Source organism: Pholcus phalangioides, unplaced genomic scaffold (genome assembly GCF_987345545.1).
Source record: "Pholcus phalangioides strain wild (caught in Gottingen) unplaced genomic scaffold, Ppha-v1.0 ptg000003l_1, whole genome shotgun sequence".
NCBI classification, from domain to species: domain Eukaryota; kingdom Metazoa; phylum Arthropoda; class Arachnida; order Araneae; family Pholcidae; genus Pholcus; species Pholcus phalangioides.
This window is the reverse complement of record NW_028301596.1, coordinates 22,233,705-22,251,718: the sequence shown is the minus strand read 5'-3', so window position 1 is coordinate 22,251,718 and position 18,014 is coordinate 22,233,705. Positions and strand designations below refer to the sequence as shown.

At 38.3% G+C, this 18,014-nt stretch overlaps 1 protein-coding gene across 1 annotated transcript; it reads left to right on the top strand.

The window, feature by feature from the left end:
- The first annotated feature begins 7,769 nt into the window (after nt 1-7,769).
- On the top strand, nt 7,770-17,433 carry LOC149088298 (multiple coagulation factor deficiency protein 2 homolog). The gene is made up of 4 exons (XM_089246607.1): nt 7,770-7,891; nt 10,392-10,556; nt 10,642-10,799; nt 16,992-17,433. The coding sequence occupies exons 1-4, from the start codon at nt 7,863-7,865 to the stop codon at nt 17,180-17,182; spliced, it is 543 nt and encodes a 180-aa protein (XP_089102733.1). The 5' UTR covers nt 7,770-7,862; the 3' UTR covers nt 17,183-17,433.
- Nucleotides 17,434-18,014: the final 581 nt, after the last annotated feature.

The window sequence follows — 18,014 nt, the reverse complement described above, 5'->3', positions numbered from 1 at the left end:
CACTTTTTTGACATTCTTCCCCCGTAACTAGTTTCGAAGTTGGAATTATGATCCATTATATCCAATATCAAGTCTTTATATCGATGCAGGTGTGAAGTAATCGCGACCACATGAGCACAGTTTTCTTCGAAGTAATTTCAAACTTCAATAACTCTATCAAAAATAGACATAGTGCTGCCATCCTGGTCTCATTTTAACGATCAAAGTTTGTGCTATTACTCTCGTGTAATTGGTCTGCAAGCAAGTTCTCGTGATATAAATGTTGAGCAAGTTCTGTCTCATGAGTTATCTCCAGTTCCAACAGCTTTGTCGATTCTGGTGAAATGAGGATATGTAAAAAAAGTCAAAATTGAAGACAACACACATTGCTGAAGGAAGATATATTCTGCCGATGCCGAACAGTGACATCAGATCGTCTTTTTTGTAATTGATGGATCAGCCTTACTATGTGTTATTCCTTGGCCTGATAAAAGTACTGTAAGTCAGGGCCGCAACTAGATACTTTGTAATCCGGGGCAAACCGGCATTTTGACACCCCTTGATGTAGGAGAAACAGTTAAAGGGTGAATTTGGCGCCCCCTTCTGGTTCAGCGCTCGGGACACCAGACCCGCCTGCTCTCCCCCCTAGTTGCGGCCCTGCTGAGTCACTGCATCTCTTGCTTCAAATCTGCATTCATAACCAAACTGCAGTTAGGTGATGTATACTTAATTTTTGATCGGTATTATACTTTCAGCACCAAAGATGTTGCAAGACAAAAGAGAGAAGCAGAAGGTAGTATAGTTGTCCAGCTGTCATTGCTATCCCCACTTCCATACAAAAAAAAAAATCGCACTTAGTCAAAGAAAATAAACAATTGATAAATCTTATCTGCAGCAACGTTGTACAAAATAAGGAATATCTAGAACCTTACAATGGAATTATCGAGCTAGTGGTTACAGAGCAGGATGAAATCCCAAATGAAATATCCGATTTAAATGTTTTAAAATGGCAAGATTTAGCAACACTGCATGAAGAGGCAGATGTTATAATTGTTCAACAACCATGTAAACTAGGAACACGGAAAAAGGAGGCAGGCAGGCGACTGTAGTTTCTGATGACTGATGTTTCTTATTGCTTCTCTACCACTATTTAGAGGAAGATATAACCACCTCGATGTACATGGAATCGCCTATCCGAGGAAGGTCGTTGATTGATACTAAATCCTCTGTCCAAAAACACACTGACATCATACCAGATATCTTGGCCGGACATGCTCTGACCTGAGTGGATATGATATCACAGCTTGCGTTTTTGGTGTAGGGAAAGGCAAAAGAGTAAAAATTTAAAATGGGCCGTTCCCTTTCATTGGTGGGCAATGAAAAAGCAAGCGTTAATTTCTATTACCATCTGCTACGGTCATCCGAAATGTTTGACACTTTCAGAAACACGAGATAGAGCTTTTTCCACTGAAATGGGAAGAAATAATCTCACCTCTTCGCAGCCTCCAAGACTGTTCAGTGCTAGCCACTCATGAAGCTCTTCTGCAGAATTTAAAAAGAGCACAACTTCAAACCATCATCTGACAGAATGCTTTGGGGACACTTCCTGTCATAGATTCTGAACAATTTGGCTAATACCAAAACAACAGTTTTTCTGAATTTCTCCAAGTGATGTCTTGAGGTTAACTAAATGCTCCTGTGATAGTGAAACACCATGTATTGCAAAAGATGTGGTTGCGTGAACACGGACTTATCCTGTCCAATGTTTCGCATTTATGCACATGTATAACGGCTGCTTAAATAAAAATAACCAACTACAAGAAGATGAGCAAATGGAATTGATTTAGGTTTTAATGAACAAACATTCGTCTTCATGTAGTGAAAATGTAACTGAACTACCTTATTTTACTTGTGAGTGTACCTTTTATGTGAAACTACTAATTTTATATTTTATTAAATGAAATACTTGTGCGAATGTACGTTTTAAAAATAATTTAATAAAATATCTGTTGCGAGGTATAAAAAAAACTAACAAAATTTCTTAAAATTTAGTTGCGTTTTTTTAACTGTAAATTTTTTTACGTAAAAAAATATTTACTTTCAGCCAGCTATAGTACCAGTGTCATATTTGTGGCAGCCTAGCGTCAGGAACTGTGCACGCGAAAAGTGGATCAATGATTTTCGAGTTTTCGGATTGAACACGTGTCTATAAAGGGATCATAACTCAAACTACTTATTCAATCCTAATGAATCGAGTGTTTTGAAGAATATATGCGCTATAACTGATTATTTGAGGTTTGAGTTTGTATCTTAGACACAAGACTAAATTTCAATACAAGGTTGTAAATTTAAAAAGTGTAAACATTTCTGGATTTTTTCAAAATGTCGTGATATATGAGTACAAAGTGCAACCAAAATAAGAGAAATTGTTCACGAATGCTTGGAACACAAAATGACAAAGAAAATGACACCAAAAACGCTGGACCTGAACCCAAAACGAAAACGCGGTACTGCCACGAATATGGGCAACGCATGTGCGCTCGGACAACTCTGGCGCATCTAACGAGAACTGAAACAAGTATGACTCTGGATTTCGTTGCTGATGAAGTAGCCAGTGCAATGAAGGTCGGCCCAGACCCTTTGGACCCCCCTTCCCGGCATTCCCAATGCTGCGGCAGGGGTCCGAAATCGAACTTGTACTGAAGCCAACTACTTTAAAAAAGTTGCAGAACGTCCGCTCAAATTTAAAAGAAACAAACCCCCGCGAGAACCAATGAGAGAAAGGAGTTTGGAAATTGGAAAACGTACCGAGCCCCACGAGAACCAATGAAATGCAACGAATTCAAAAATTAGGAAGCCGAGCCTCAATAAAACGTTCTTCTTTCGCAACTCTCATTCTACTCTGCACAGTTATACTTTTCTCGGGCCTCCATTCTCGTTTGCATATCTGGAAAGCCACTTTCGTTCTCAAGCCTTCATTACTATTTGTGAGCATAGACAACCACTTTTGTGGATCTGTGAAAAAATCTGCATTCGTTCTTAGAATGATGGGCTCGCACTAAAACTTCTAACAAAGTGCATACTGAAGTTTTAGTGAGAGCCCTTTAGTGCGCTTTGTTAGCGCGGCTAACAACGGCTACTGGATAACTGTCGCAACTCTGCCAATTTCAAATCGCTTAGCGCTATTTCATGCACTCTCATATGAAAGCTGATATCCTCATTCATTCCTATTCTCTGTCTTTCTTCCACAATTCTCCCCTCCTTCTCCTTTGTAGCTGAGAAGCCAACTGTAAATCGATCTTCATTTTTGATATGGATTCCGAACCTTCACTTATGTGAAATTTTGTTCTCATGATCGGACTGGCAACACCGCATCGTTGAGTAAAAACGCGTAATTTTTTTTTTCTCTCATGTTAAGCCTATTTTAATGTGTTTGGATATTTTTTTTTCTTTTACTCAGTTTTATTTATATTTCACTTCTCTTCACTCTACATCTGAATTGGGAGAATTCTAAGTTTATTGGCATATCATGGCTGAGGGATTATCAAACACAAATAGCAGTAAGAGAAAAACTCTCTCTCCAGTATCGTTGGACTTAGGACAGTGTAGGAAATCAAGTCGGAACACGGCAAGAACATATTCGTGAACTAGGACCTGCCAAATTTAGGGGTGACTGATATGCGAGTCGCTCTTCGGTATCTGGTTGAGGCCGAGACCAAGTCCCTTTTGAATAAAATCTCGCTAGATTAGATCATTTTACTGCTTGGTTACAAAATGTGGAGGACTGCTATTTCGTATTGGAATCGCGAGTCGATCAACTAGAAAAAACCCCGTGTTGCTGAGGGAGAATGTGTTTGCTCCGATCAAACCCTCATTTCCAATCTCAAGGAGTTTAAGAGTAAGGCAGAAAACTATCGCTGAGCTGCCGAGCAAAGTAGATGATCTAGATAACCGATCTAGAAGACACAACTTGATTTTCAACGGCTTGAACGAATCGGCTTCTGAATACCCGAAGATCTATGATCAGTCATCGTCGATCTGTGCAAAGTCAAACTGGGACTGACACATATCAAAATCGAGAGAGTGCACCGCTTGGGTAAAAAAAAAACCGACGGCCACCGCCCAATAATTTGTAAACTGCTCGACGACTATAACGACTCCATGGCAATACTGGCAAACGCAAAGAAACTGAAAGGCACCGATATTTATGTATATAATCACTCTTAGGAGAAAACGGTAATTTTCGACTACGATTCAACAAACTGTTCCTAGATAGTTTTTGTTTTATGTGTAGTGAAACTGATGACAAAATTTCTTGGAATGTCGCGGGAATTGGTTCTTTCGACAATCATAGTTGGGATACTCTTTTAAATAATGATATTTTTTTTGTGTGAAACATAGTTAACTACTAGCAAGACTTGTAAATACTCTTTTCTGACTAACTTTTTGTTTTCCGCAGCAACCAGAAATGCCAGCATCGGTCGATTTAAAAATGGTTAGCTGCTGTGTGTGTGTGTATATAAAGTATATATATATGATACTTCTACGGATCGGGATATATTGTCCTCTGTTCGGAAATCTAAGAATTCCTATGATACCACGATCAATTTTAGAGGCCACATGCTTATAAATAGATTCTTATAAATAGCTAAATACTAATATATAATAGATTCAATGTAGAGAAATGACTGTAGAGAAATGAACATCTGGAGCTCGAGTTGAGGTGAAAAGGTCGAGTAATTGAAGTTTTTGCGACTCATGAATGCCTTGTTGTCTCCCTTTCCCTTCACCTTTGATGCTGGGGTGGGGGGCATTGTCCCCCACTCGTATCTCCGTCCATGGTTTCAACCAGACCGGTCGCCCTGCGGTGGACTTTGTGTTTTCTTAATTTTTTAGTACATAATATATATATACGGTACGTTTACCATAAAATATATACGTAGTTCCCCCACCTCCTCCGTGAAAGTTGTTTTCTATTATTTCTCGGATAATCTGAGTTAGTCACGGTCCCGTTTACCCATCGAGGAGAAATAAAATTTCTCCTCTAAGCGTTCACCTCGTAATACCGACTACTGCACTGGTAGAAAATATTGTAGCTATGGTTCAGTGGTTCCTCTTGAAGCCGGTTCGGAAAATTCTGAAAAGCGGCCACAGGGAGAAAATATTTTCGAATGGTTTTAAAAGACTGAAACAAAAGGTAAAAATAAAAAGTCAGTCGTTTTGGAAAATATGAAAGGAAAAATTCTAACACGTACATTTTGATAAGTTCAAAAATAGTGGTAGTAATTGATTTGCGTTTTTTTGGTTTGCTCGATTCGAACAAGTAAGATGTAAAATTCATTAGAATTCTTGATTACGAAAAATATTGAATCAAGCAAAGTTTTAATCAAAAAGCTACAGAAACGTAACTTTGTAATTTTGAAGCCAGAATTATGTCGAACATTGAAACAAAAATTTGCAGAACAATAGAAAGGTTTGATGTTTCATCTCTACTAAAAGTAAAAGCAGATGTGTTACGTTGGTTTTGAAGATGTCGTCAAAAATTTTGCAAAACTAGAAAGAGGGAGGGGGGGGGGACCTTTTAAATAAATTAAATGTGTGCATATAGAAATATTCGCATCATATTCTTCCTACTTCTGGAATATAAAATTTCATTTGACGTTTCTTATGTCTTTTTCCCCCCAATTGATAGCTCCAATGAATAGATAGATGGGAATTACGGTGAGCGTGGTCACCCAGGAGAGAATTGGCAGTACCTGATATTGTCTCGCCAAAAAAAATCTAAGCGTGAAGAAAGTCATTATAAAATAAACATTATATTAGCCTTTAAATATAAAAAGTCACTGAAACATGCCAATGGGGGATGGGGTTACTAAAATTAGTCAAGTGCGTAATTCCTTCAGACGTCTTATTGCGACCCTCTGGCTATACGACTAATATATAGATCATTGAAATTTATCACCAACAGCTTGTACGTGAAGGGGTTAATGCTTTTAAGTAAATGTGTGCACCTTCATTAAACGGAGACCTGTCCAAAACAGAATATTATTTCACTCTTTTAACGTTCAGTTTCGTAAAGGTTTCACTGTATTTTGGATAGTTTTTGTCAAAATTGGCAATTTTGACAGAATTTATCGACTGTTTGGCGTGGAAATATGGACAGGTGACCTATCTTTTACGGGACATTGCCGTATTTTCAAGTTTATTAGAATTTGTATTTTTCACTGAAATCGTGAAATCGCTTTTCGAATAATCATCATCAGCATCACTCCTGAGGGACATACAGTGGATTATCCCCATAGAGATCAATGTTAAAATTGCCGATTTTAGCGTAGAAATGAGAAAATTTAGTGGTGTTTTCCGCCACATCAATAATTTTAAAAATTGAATTGAATCTTTGGTTTTCGAAATATTGAGTTCGCTTAGAGATACGAAGCTTAGAAAATTGAATGTAAAATAATGATCCAGACCAGGCCCGTCATTTAGGGGGGGGCAGGGGGGCCGTTGTCCCCCCGGCTTTTTGAAAATACACTAAAAATGGTATATATATATACCATTTTTAGTGTGTATATACACACACACACACAAATATATATATACATACATTGAGTACATGTGATTTGCTCCTCCCACCTCGGAAAAAGTTGAAATGACGGCTCTGAGTCAGACCCACTTTTAAGGTGGATATTCATGCAATAACATTGATTTCAAAATTTTGTTTATATCTTCTCAAGCGGGAAAATGAGAACTAATGTCTCCGTATTGTCTTATATTATCCAATTGCATCATGTTTTAAATTAATTATGGGCCATATAAATTGCATCGAAGAACCGCGGCTTTAATTAAGCATTTTTTGAAGCAAAAACATTCAGATCAATAACTTGAAGTTAAAAAAAAATCGAAATTTCTAGCTCCCATAAAAAAGAAGAAAAAACGATTCATTTCTGTTTCCATAATTTACATTTGTTTCTTTCGTGAATCGCACAGGAAGTCGCCATATTGATTATCTTGTATGTCCCTCAAAATATCACGTGATCCAAAAAGTCTCATGAATTGAATCGTGAACAGTCCCGTTATTTTATAAATAACTCATTAATAATTAATATTATAGTTAATAAAACATTCATCTCACGTTCGTCATGGTCAATGGTTTTTTCATAAAATAAATTTCAATCACTGCGATTTGTAATAACCTTTAATTTTCCTGCCATATTAGGCTGACCATATTTCCTCGAGAGAAATACGGGACATCGGGATTCCAAATACGGGACTTCGCCGAATATCGCCAAAAACGACGCCAAAACCAAACAAAGTTGCCAAATATTGTTGAAATTACGGAAAAATCACAATGGCGGGAAATGATGCATTACTGCAAATTGCAGTAGATTAAAATGTATTCCGCGGAAAAAAACGTTTACCAAGGCAAATGTGGGAGATTAATATCCCATATGTAGTTGTAACTATCATAAAATAATTTGAGTTGAAAAATAATTTCAATCTTCGACTTTAATAAAGAATAAAAATTCAAGTAGGCTTCGTGTGAAATACGGGAAAAACCGGGACACTTTTGCCAAAAAGTCGGGACGGCCAAAAAAAGAGAAAATACCGGGACTGTCCCGGGAAATACGGGACGTATGGTCACCCTATGCCATATGAACTATAAGATGATTTAGTATTTGCCCTCCCCCTTTTGGCAAGCTATGTCCCTTCCTTCCTCTTCATAAAATATGGTCACGCGAAAGCAATCTGAACGACAGCGCAGCCAAAAACTGAAGAATACCTCGGAGCGTTGTAAAACACATCATCGAACTTACAAGTTACCACGTGTATCTTTATGTGAACGTGTAGCATCAGTTTTAATTAGTTCATTCTTCATATCCACGATGTTGTCATCAATTTCATTTAAATTTCTGTACGTTTCATTCCTTTTCTTTCTTAATTCGTGGCTTCATTTTATTCATTCCCCACGAAGTTTTAGTTCTCAATGGCTACACACTAATTCTAGTTTTAGATAAGTGTATTTATTTAACACTTTGTTCACCAGGAACTCCAATGTTTTAGATTCATCTTTCCTGCAAGTGTAAGCCACATACTTGAGGGGACAGAGATCCTCGTTATTTTTTTTTTTTTTTGGGGGGGGGGGGGTCAACTGGCTTTAGAAAACACACTAGAAATTGTATACAGTGGATGCCGCTTATAACGTTTTTCAAAAATCTCAACTAAACGACGTTTTAAGCGGGAAACGTCTATAAGAATTATAAGACATAGTTTTTCACCAACCATAGCTATTTTATGTAGTCTTAACAGACATTACAGCGCATATAGATTTACAAATACAACGCCACAACAGGCAAAATACCCAACGAAGTGGCCGAGACCAATAGCATTCTAATACTAGTGATCTAAATAGCATTGAATACATAGATTTATCAATGCATTTCTCTTTAGATAGAGTATGAGAATGCAATAAAACTATTAGAAAGCATAATGTTTACCAGTAAGTGCAGTTTAAGGTGTAATTTTTGGTGGGTTTTTATGCCTGGATTTTTTTGGGTTAGGCAAAATCAGACCAACCAAGAGCCAGCAAGCATAGCACAATGAAAGAAAATTTCACAGAAAATGATCAAAAGAACTTGCTGTATTTGTGTCTCTTATCGGCAGATCCATACTCTCGAAATGCTTATAATGTGTTATAATTACCCTCTGGGAATAACGCTGAAAATATTGGGAGAAAAAAATTCTGAAAGGACATATGGCTATCAACACAATTGCAACCCCTTTCTTTGTGGCTTGCCATGTCTGCATATTCTCAGAAACAAGCAACAAACAAATCGCTCTAAATGGATATCGGCCAGCTCGCTGGCTATTTTCGTATATATATAAGTCAGCAATCACCCCAAAATTAAGGGCAGCTGCAGTGACAATATGCAAGAAGTGTTGCAGCAACGCGGTTTCAGTGCATACAAAAATAGGAAGACATTTGATAGGAAGAAATTATGTATATTTGTTATTCCAATAAATATTTACGTGCATTTATGTGGGATGTAGTTTGTAGGGAAAATAAATAAATATATATACAGTGTGTACATATATGTCACTGTCAAAGACCAGAATTGTAGAATGTCGATGTTCACCATGCACTAAATGGTGAATGTCTATGTATATTTGGTCATATTCTTATACATTTGGACCATAACTGGTGTATGTCGACAATCACAGGTAAGCTCTGCTGGGGGTCCAAGCGAAAAGCCAAGAAGATGCAGCCAAATAGGCTCCAAATCTTTCTTGTGGATCTTTTTTGCCGGTTGTAGCGAAAACAGAGGTGAACTATGTTCAGCTGGTTAGCTAAGTTCAACGGCGAACAGGAAAGGGCACCCAAATATGTGGACGCTGCATCAAGATTGATTATGGTTATCAGGAGCACATAGGCGGAAATAGACTTCGAAGTCTGGGGGGGGGGGCACGGTCATTATTGCCGGAGGAGCACGATGATGATGATGTCAATTCATATATACATTAGATTAGTCGACTCCACCTTTGACACTGGGTGGGGGGATTCCCCACCCACGCAGGAGCATAACATTTGATCCCTCGGATTATACCTTCAACAAAATGAAGGACGAGTGTGAGTTCAATGACTGCAACGTAATGGAAATTGCTGTAATGGTAGTGAACTAATACATCCATGAAACGGATCGCCACAGCCATTAGAAAACTCCCATCCAAATGGCGAGCGTGAATCTAGGGTGATGTGTTGGAAGGGGTGATTCATTGTTTAGGTTTGGGAATCCTCCCATATTTTATGGAGCAAATGAAATTTTTCTCCTGATTTTTCACTTTTGGAAGGGGCGATTGTCCCTTCTCTTCCCCCACCTCTCAGATCTACACATGAGCAGAGGCAGTCATCTTAAGCTGCCAGTATAGCCTAGGCAAATATTTTCAGCTACAAATGGAGCCGAGGCAGACACCATCAAATAAATGCAAATAATGCCGAGGCAATATCTCCAGATACAAATGAAGTGGAGGCAGACATATTCTGGTTCGATTTGAGAGATCATTAGCTGCGAATAATGCTGAGACAGATACAGATTCGTTGAATTATGCCTTTTTTTTATCGGACAAATTTTCTCTTATTTTTTGGCTCTTGGGAGGGGCAATCACCCACCCTCTGGATCCATTTGTGCTTGAATGGCAAGTATTAATGTAATATTCCGTTTTTATCAATAAAATGCTTTCTACGCTGTGATTGCATTTGTGTTAATCATTTCTGTACAATCGAAATATTTAGTCGTCATGGCAACCTGAGATTTGTCAAACCCTGCTTTCATACAATTCAGTTATTTTCTGTAAATATATTTTTCACAGTTTTTCATTGGTTGATGTAAATTTATTATTTCGACTTTCCTCAACAGCAACATACTCGCAGTCATTCTGCTTAATACCTCATTTGTGGTTGTTACTGTCAATGGCCACATGGGTGGTCATGGCGTACCACAGCAACAGATTCATTCGGGACAACCCGCCCAGGGCCAGCAACAAAACTTCATCAGGGATAAATCGCATGTTGAGGATAAAGAGTAAGTACCAATAAAAGTTTTGTTGCTTCTCCACAGATGGCAAGTGACGAAAGATAATGTCATGGAATTTTTTTTCCTCTTTCAGGCATATTAAAGAGCACTTGCAAGGCGTGGTTAACGAGCCAGATTTCAGCAAAATGACAGACGAAGAACTCCAGTTCCATTATTTTAAGATGCACGATAATGACAACAATAATAAGCTTGATGGTTGCGAGCTGATTCAGTCTGTTCTCCATTGGCATAGTAAGATAACCTCTCCTTTATCTTCTGAATCTATACAGTAGAACATACACGCTCAACCTCGAATGGCCCTCGAATTCATCTGATGTGGCCCTTGCAACCATGGCCCCCACATCGTGGAGCAAGGCTCCCAGGCTGGGATCTTCTGTGGGGCCCCTGTCAGACTTTCAGGCCCTTCTATAGTTAATTTATAGCGCGAGAAAGCAAAGAGATGGTGAGAATCGTCCTGGGCCCTGTCAGCCAGTCCTTGTGTGGGGGCCAGGGACTCTAACCTAATTTTGTAAAAATGAACCAAGTGGTACATTTACAGATGACTGAAGGGACTCGTGTAGTCCCACATTACTACAGCATATTTCCAGATCACTTACTGGACAGATAAGACCAGGTGTGTCTGCCTTACATCTTTTACAGGTTTCAAGGTGTTACTTAAGGGCATATTCACAAATCACTTGTGATCCAATGCATAATTCTAGAGCACCTAAGCTGTCTGTGGCCAGACACTTCCAGATCACTTAAAGGACTTGGCATACTAAAATCACATTGAGCAGCCGCAACATAATTTCAGAGCACCTAAGTGGGTTGCAGCCAGAGGTTTTTAACAAAAAGAGCACAACTCGGGTCTATTGCCATTTATGGGCAATTTACTGCACAGTGAGTTGTGCCAGAAGTGTGTGTACCTAACAGTCTGAGTGCATATCTAGTGTTGTCTGATTTTTCAGTGCTGCCATCTATATTTCAGAAGTGAAGTGTAATTACTGAATATTTGTACTGTTTGCAGGCTTGTTGCTCTCTGTGGCGAGACTTTTTAATGGGGAGGTCAGCTCTCGTATTTTCACCTTGAAGTTGGGAACCACAGAAAACCAACTTCAGCCGACCACCACTGGGTGGGGGCTCAAACCCTGGTCCCTGTGGTGCGAGTCCATCACTTTGACCACTCGACCACCACAGCAGCCAGAAGCTGATTAAAGCCTGGGTCCAGGTGGGTAAAATTTTCAGGTCGAGGCCCCGAACACAGAAGAAAATATTGGGCCCCTTAAATTAGGAAAAGTATACAGTTGGGATTTGGGAGGGGTCCTTCAGACGTTGGAACCCCAGCACATGCACTGGCCATTAAATTTAACTCTGCCTGCAGCACATTTACAAATCATTCAAGTGGCCTGCGATATATTGCCAGATCACTTATGTAACCCGCGGTATATTTACAGGTCACTTGAGGAACCTGTGAAACTGTTAGAGAGCTTTTAAGCGGTTCATCACTCAAGCAGCTAGCGACACATTTATGGATCACCTATGTAGTGCTGTCCTAGGGTTTTTGCGTGAACTCCCAGGCACTCCGCGGCTGCTCAAGAAAAATTTTTAAAAAAAACCAATAAATTTGGAAAAAAAATAGTTATAAATACTCTTGAATAATAAAAATAAATCAGTAACTGATGAATAAATAAAAACTAGGCCTGTGCGGCTCCGCCATAGAAATTATATAGCAGAGTCATTAACACTAAGAATTTAACACATGCAATAAATCTGAAACAAACATACAGTGAAAGCTCATTTATCCGAACATCAATTTTATGAACATCTCGGTCGCTTATGAAGTTTTCTATGGTCAATGATGATGAACACAGCTGCTATTTTCTTGGAACTTGAATCCTCCCAACTCGATAGCTTTGTTCTATTGTACAATTATTCACTTCAAAACAATTGTACGTATCGTACCTGTGAGCTATAGATGTAAACAATGGCGGATCCGGGGTGCAGTGTATGTTGTTATAAACTATTGCAGGGGTGGGAACTCTGCGCCGAAACTAATATCTTGCGCCATCCTGCTCCAATAGCATATTTTTGCATTTTTCTGTGCCAAATAGCGAATTTTGCTTCAGTATTCCTGGAATTTTGGAAAGGACGCCAAAAAATTTTTGTTCCTGCTAGCCACGAAACATTTCTTTACAAGAAGAGCGTGTTTTATTCCACTATACGTAAACTATCGCCCCTGATCAGGCTTTCCATCGCGAAACCCCGATATTGTCCGTGATCGTGGAACTGAAGATGGTTTGCAATGCCTTTCAGCTTTAAAGTGCAAATTTGAGTGTTTCCGTTTAAAAAAAAAGTCGTCACTGGAAGCAGCAGAAATTACTGTAGTAGTCGATTGTCATTGCGTTAAATCCCGATGTTTCGTGAAAAAAAATTTCATTCCGGAAGTAAAAAGTGCATGTCCGCCGAATTACGAATGTTAATTTAGAAACTTTGCCGAATATCGCCAATGTTGCCGAATAACGAGTGTTAAATCGCCAATATTGCAAAATAACGAGTGTTAAATCACCAATGTTGCCGAATAACGAGTGTTAAATCGTCAATATTGCCAAATAACGAGCGTTAAATCGCCAATCTCGCCAGATAATGAGTGCTGTAACTGTTTTGCAACAATTTCTTTCCAAGTATAAAAGTATTAGAAACATCAAATTTTTTTAGCGCATTTGAAGTGCTGCTGTTCAAGGCAGCAAATAGTGCCCCAGTAAGTAAAAATCATCTTAAATAGATGGGTGCAAAAAATTTTATGACAGCCGCTCTTTCAAACAAGGTGTCAAAAGCCTAAAACACCAAAAACAAAAATCAAGCTGATGAAAAGATGTTTGATAACAAAAGACAGTGCAGTTTTATGTTGAAAAGGGTTGAGGGTTAACGAAAATATTCTTGTTAATTTCACTGCTCCAATTTATAAATATCTGCTCCGAATCCCATATTTTGCTGCTCCAAAATTGCTCCGAATCCTGAGTTGCTGCTCCAAAACTGCTCCGAATCCTGAATTTGCTGCTCCAAAACTGCTCCGAATCCTGAATTTGCTGCTCCAAAACTGCTCCGAATCCTGAATTTTGCTGCTCCGAAATGGACTTAGTGTTGGCAAACAAACACATAAACACATGAATAGGAGCAGATTTAGCTGTCATCTTTTTCCCTTGTTTACGAATTCATCTTAATCCTGTGACTTAATGAAAGGGAAGCGAGGGTCTTTTTGCCAACAAAACAGTTATCACGGTTTTGTCGGGGGGGGGGGGGATATCTTTCCTAGCTTGCTTAAAAACAGATATTTTTCATACAAGATATACAGAAGACTGGATGTTGTGAAGATATTTATTATTTTAGATGTTAATTTTTTAAGGAATGAAAAAACTCATTTCTGCCTCAACCGGGAGTCGAACCCGGGTCCCTCGATTGCCGTACGAGTGCTCTGACCACTAAGCTACAGAGGAGATAGAGATTTTCCTTCGCTAGAACGTATATATGCCGAACGGAACCGTGCAATGGACGGTGAAACCGATCAGCTAATAGCTCATGGGCGACGAGCCACCAGATGGCTATATATATGACATGAATGTCGCTCTCCACTTGTTAATACAAGATATACAGAAGACTAGTCTTCTGTATATCTTGTATTAACAAGTGGAGAGCGACATTCATGTCATATATATTTTTCAATATTTTTTTTAGCTTTAGTAGTTTCAACACTTTTCGTCTTTCTCAAGTGCAGAATGGCAAAAAACAAAAACGCATTGTTTTAAACATAAAAAAAAAAGAAGTGGAAATTGTGAAAAGATTGAAAGTAGGTGATGGTGGAAACTTGCAGCTGAATACGAAGTAGGTGTGGCAACCATCAGTAATTTAAAAAAAATTACAATAAAATAGAAAATTTTGCAGCTAGTTTGAAAACAGCAGATTGACTAGTCACACGAAGTTTTTTAGGTAGTTATGCCGTGTATTTTCATGGTTTTTAACACCCTGAAGACGATCAAAATCTTCCAGATTTGAAAGAATGCTTGGATATACTTGAGGAACTCCCTGTTTTACAGTCCTGTCATGAAGAGGATGTGTATCTGGTTGGAAATTGATAGTAACGAACCGGGATATTATTTTTCTGGATGACGGAGAAATAATTATTAAAGTGAACAATCAAGTTGATCAGGATGACTGTCAAAGTGATGAAATGAACCAATGGCAGATGTAATAACGCACAGAGGCGGAACAGCATTTCACAAAATGTCTTGTGTGGTTAGAATTGCAGCCTAGCGCTGACCCGCTTCAATTTTTTTTCTTTTTGAAACTAAAACGGGATGGACTGCAAAATGTCATATGAGCAAGCTGAAGCAATTAAAGATAGATTCATTTTTTTGAGTGATTTGGCGACGTTATTTATCATGCGCGTGTTTATTTGTTTTACAATTTTTTCTTTGTGATACACTGCTTTTTTCATTTACTTTTCAGAATAAGTCTGTTAAATTTAATTATTTCACGATTTTTGTTGCTGAATTTCAATTTATTCCTTTCCGTTATCAAAGTAGTTTCAAAATTTTCCAATCCTTTCTCGAACACCCTTCGGTCCCAATGTGTTTGGATAATCAATATTCTACTGTAATTAAATTGGGCACATTTTATATAAAAGTTTACCATAAAAGAATTCCCCACGATTTCCCTTATTCGATAAACAATTCTTTCATCTCTGAGGTTTCCCATTATAAATACCTGGGCATTATGATCTCCACTGGAATCTTCATGTTGATTATATTTTTCGTAAATGTCTCTAAAAACTCCACCTGTCACCTGCGCTTCCAGACATATATCCTCCCTGTTCTCTCCTATGCCTGTGAAACTTAGGGACCTCCCCCCCCCCCCCATACATAGACACTCTATACAAAATAAGTCCATTCACTTCATTTTTAACTGTTGGTCTTCATCTGTCTCAATATCCAACCGCTTATCTCTCGTTCAACTTTTTTTTTCAAAATCTTTCATTTGTTTCTCACACTTATAGATATTGAACTGGCCAATGTCAGAATTTCGGACGTTATCACTGGCCACTTCGTGAACTAGCCAAAGTCCGATAACAAAGAACACGATTTGGGATCGTGAAGTTGCGTATTTTTTTCGTGATAATTATGTCTGTTAGTTATGGCAACACATCAAGCCGTAGTTACGATGCAGTAATAAATTTTTCCCCCCTTCAAAATTTTGCAGAAAAACTACGTGTTTATATAATTATTTGTATATTTTTTTCTCTCGTCACATGGAGTTAATCCAATACAGCTGCTATATATAAACTTATCTCATGTTGCCGATAAAAAGAAATTGATTTGGCTCCTACCGGGTCACTTCATGAAATGGTCGGCCAAAGTCAGAATCATTTCTGCAATTCAGACTTCGGCTAAAACTCATGGGTACAGGCTTTGGCAGTAACATATATATTAGTGTTGTAGGTCACGTGATCGTCATGGCAACAGTTTCTTCTTCAAAGGGATAGCTAACTCAAAGTTGGCAAACCTTAAATAATCGTATTTAGCTGATTATCACTACACAATCATTGGTTGCAAAATCTGAGGACAACGTGGGCGCACATGCTTTCTTTTCCGAGATCATCAAAAATTATATTTTTAAAATTCTTTTTGGGAGTTCATGACCTAAAATTTCTATGGAAGAAATTCTTGTGCCCCCCACAAGGGTGGGGCTACATCCCTGAGACCCGGGGCAAATACTATGTTTTTTTTTCTCGTATTTTTATGCTATAAATTCTCTATAGAAGGGCGCCATGAGTGGCTTTGGTGGCCTGGCCCTTTAAGACCGATTCATCATTGATTTTCGCAATCTGAAATGGTGCCAAACACATAGCGGCTAGATGACTAAACTGTGGATATTCAATTCAGAGTTTTTACAGATTCAGTCTTCCTTCCGAATGATCTCGGAAGATTTTTACAATTTGAACGTTCCAAAAAAAATGTATTTGCAATCTTGTAAGAAGGAAGCAAATTCACGCCGTATAGCCTTTGAATGCAGGTAGATGGCCGCGAAAAAGTACAGTAATTTCTGGTGTATAACCTGCAGGGGAAAAATCTCCAAAGTCAGAAAATTTGTTATATGGCCCCCTCATTCATGGACGCAACTTCATGTATGCCTCGTCATCTTATTCAACAACCTGCATATCAATACAGTAAAATGCTTTATCTGTACCAGTTTTACTACTACGTACATCATAGTAGTGAAACTGGTTTTCAAGGGTGCTCGATCATATGCGGTGGGGTTTCTTCTTGGAACTAGGAAAGAATGCATCTTACAGGATGCATGAACCAAATTTGTATACGCCCTCTTCTAAATTTCTACACACTGCCATCTCTTTGCACTTATAATATATGCATTTCTATTTTTTATGTTTAGTTGAAGAAAGCAAGGCAACGAAGCAAGAAGCAGCTCCAGCTGATGGAACGACAAAGATTTTCTCGGATTCTGAATTGTCTATGCTCATTGACCCCATCCTGGATGTGGATGATAGGAACAGAGACGGATTCATTGACTATCCAGAGTTTGTTGCTGCGCAAAAATCTCGCAGTGCTAGTAGTAATAATTAGGAATGACATGTATATATCATAATACACAAGTTGACTCCCTAATTTTTTTTGTCACAATCAAATTTGGTTTCTTTGTAATGACTTGATGTCATTAACGTTTACTGTGATATTCATAGGTTGTGTTTAGAATCTCTTGAGATACTTTGGTGCCGGTGTTTTATTACTTAGATTTTATTACCATAATGATTATCATGATCACTCTGTATATTGCCTTTTTATATACATATGGAAATTAAAGTTGTTCAGAAAGCAAGACAAGGAAATTTTTTTAAATCTGACATCAGCTACATATATTTCTACATCAAGACTAGTTTGTGATAGAATCACTGTACAAGAATCAGCATGCATTGAGTTCCACTTAACCCAAGGTAGCTGTGAATGAAGGCACTTTCAAAGCTGAGGCGTAGAGTTATTAAAGCTTTGTGAGTGATGGAGTCCTTTTCATAGCAAACTTTCTGTCCACAACTACGGCAAACATTACTCCAGATGCAAGTGCTCCCCAGTAATTTGGTGGGCAAGGAGACAATACAACCTCAATGATGTCTGCAGCAGTAATAGATTTGATCACAATATAACAACCTGGAAAGTTTCAATAGCTCTGGCAACGAATTTTCACTTTGATTTATTGCAGGGCATCATGTGACCAACATCCTAAATAGATCTAATCTATAAGGAGTAAAGCTGACAAATATCTGCAGAGGAGGTTGGCCAGTCCAATGTGATTTCCTAACTTTGCTGGATTTAAAAACAAATTTTAGAGTCCATGAAAAATCTGACCCTGATGGGGGAATGCTGTTGGACATATTTTAATATCCCATTAGAAAATGCAGGA

Excerpts from the sequence above, each read along its gene's own strand:
- LOC149088298 (XM_089246607.1), top strand. The coding sequence starts at position 7,863 with ATGTTGTCATCAATTTCATTTAAATTTCT. Across the intron at positions 7,892-10,391 it reads TCAATTTCATTTAAATTTCT|CAACATACTCGCAGTCATTC; the intron begins GTACGTTTCATT and ends TTTCCTCAACAG. Across the intron at positions 10,800-16,991 it reads GTCTGTTCTCCATTGGCATA|TTGAAGAAAGCAAGGCAACG; the intron begins GTAAGATAACCT and ends TTTTATGTTTAG.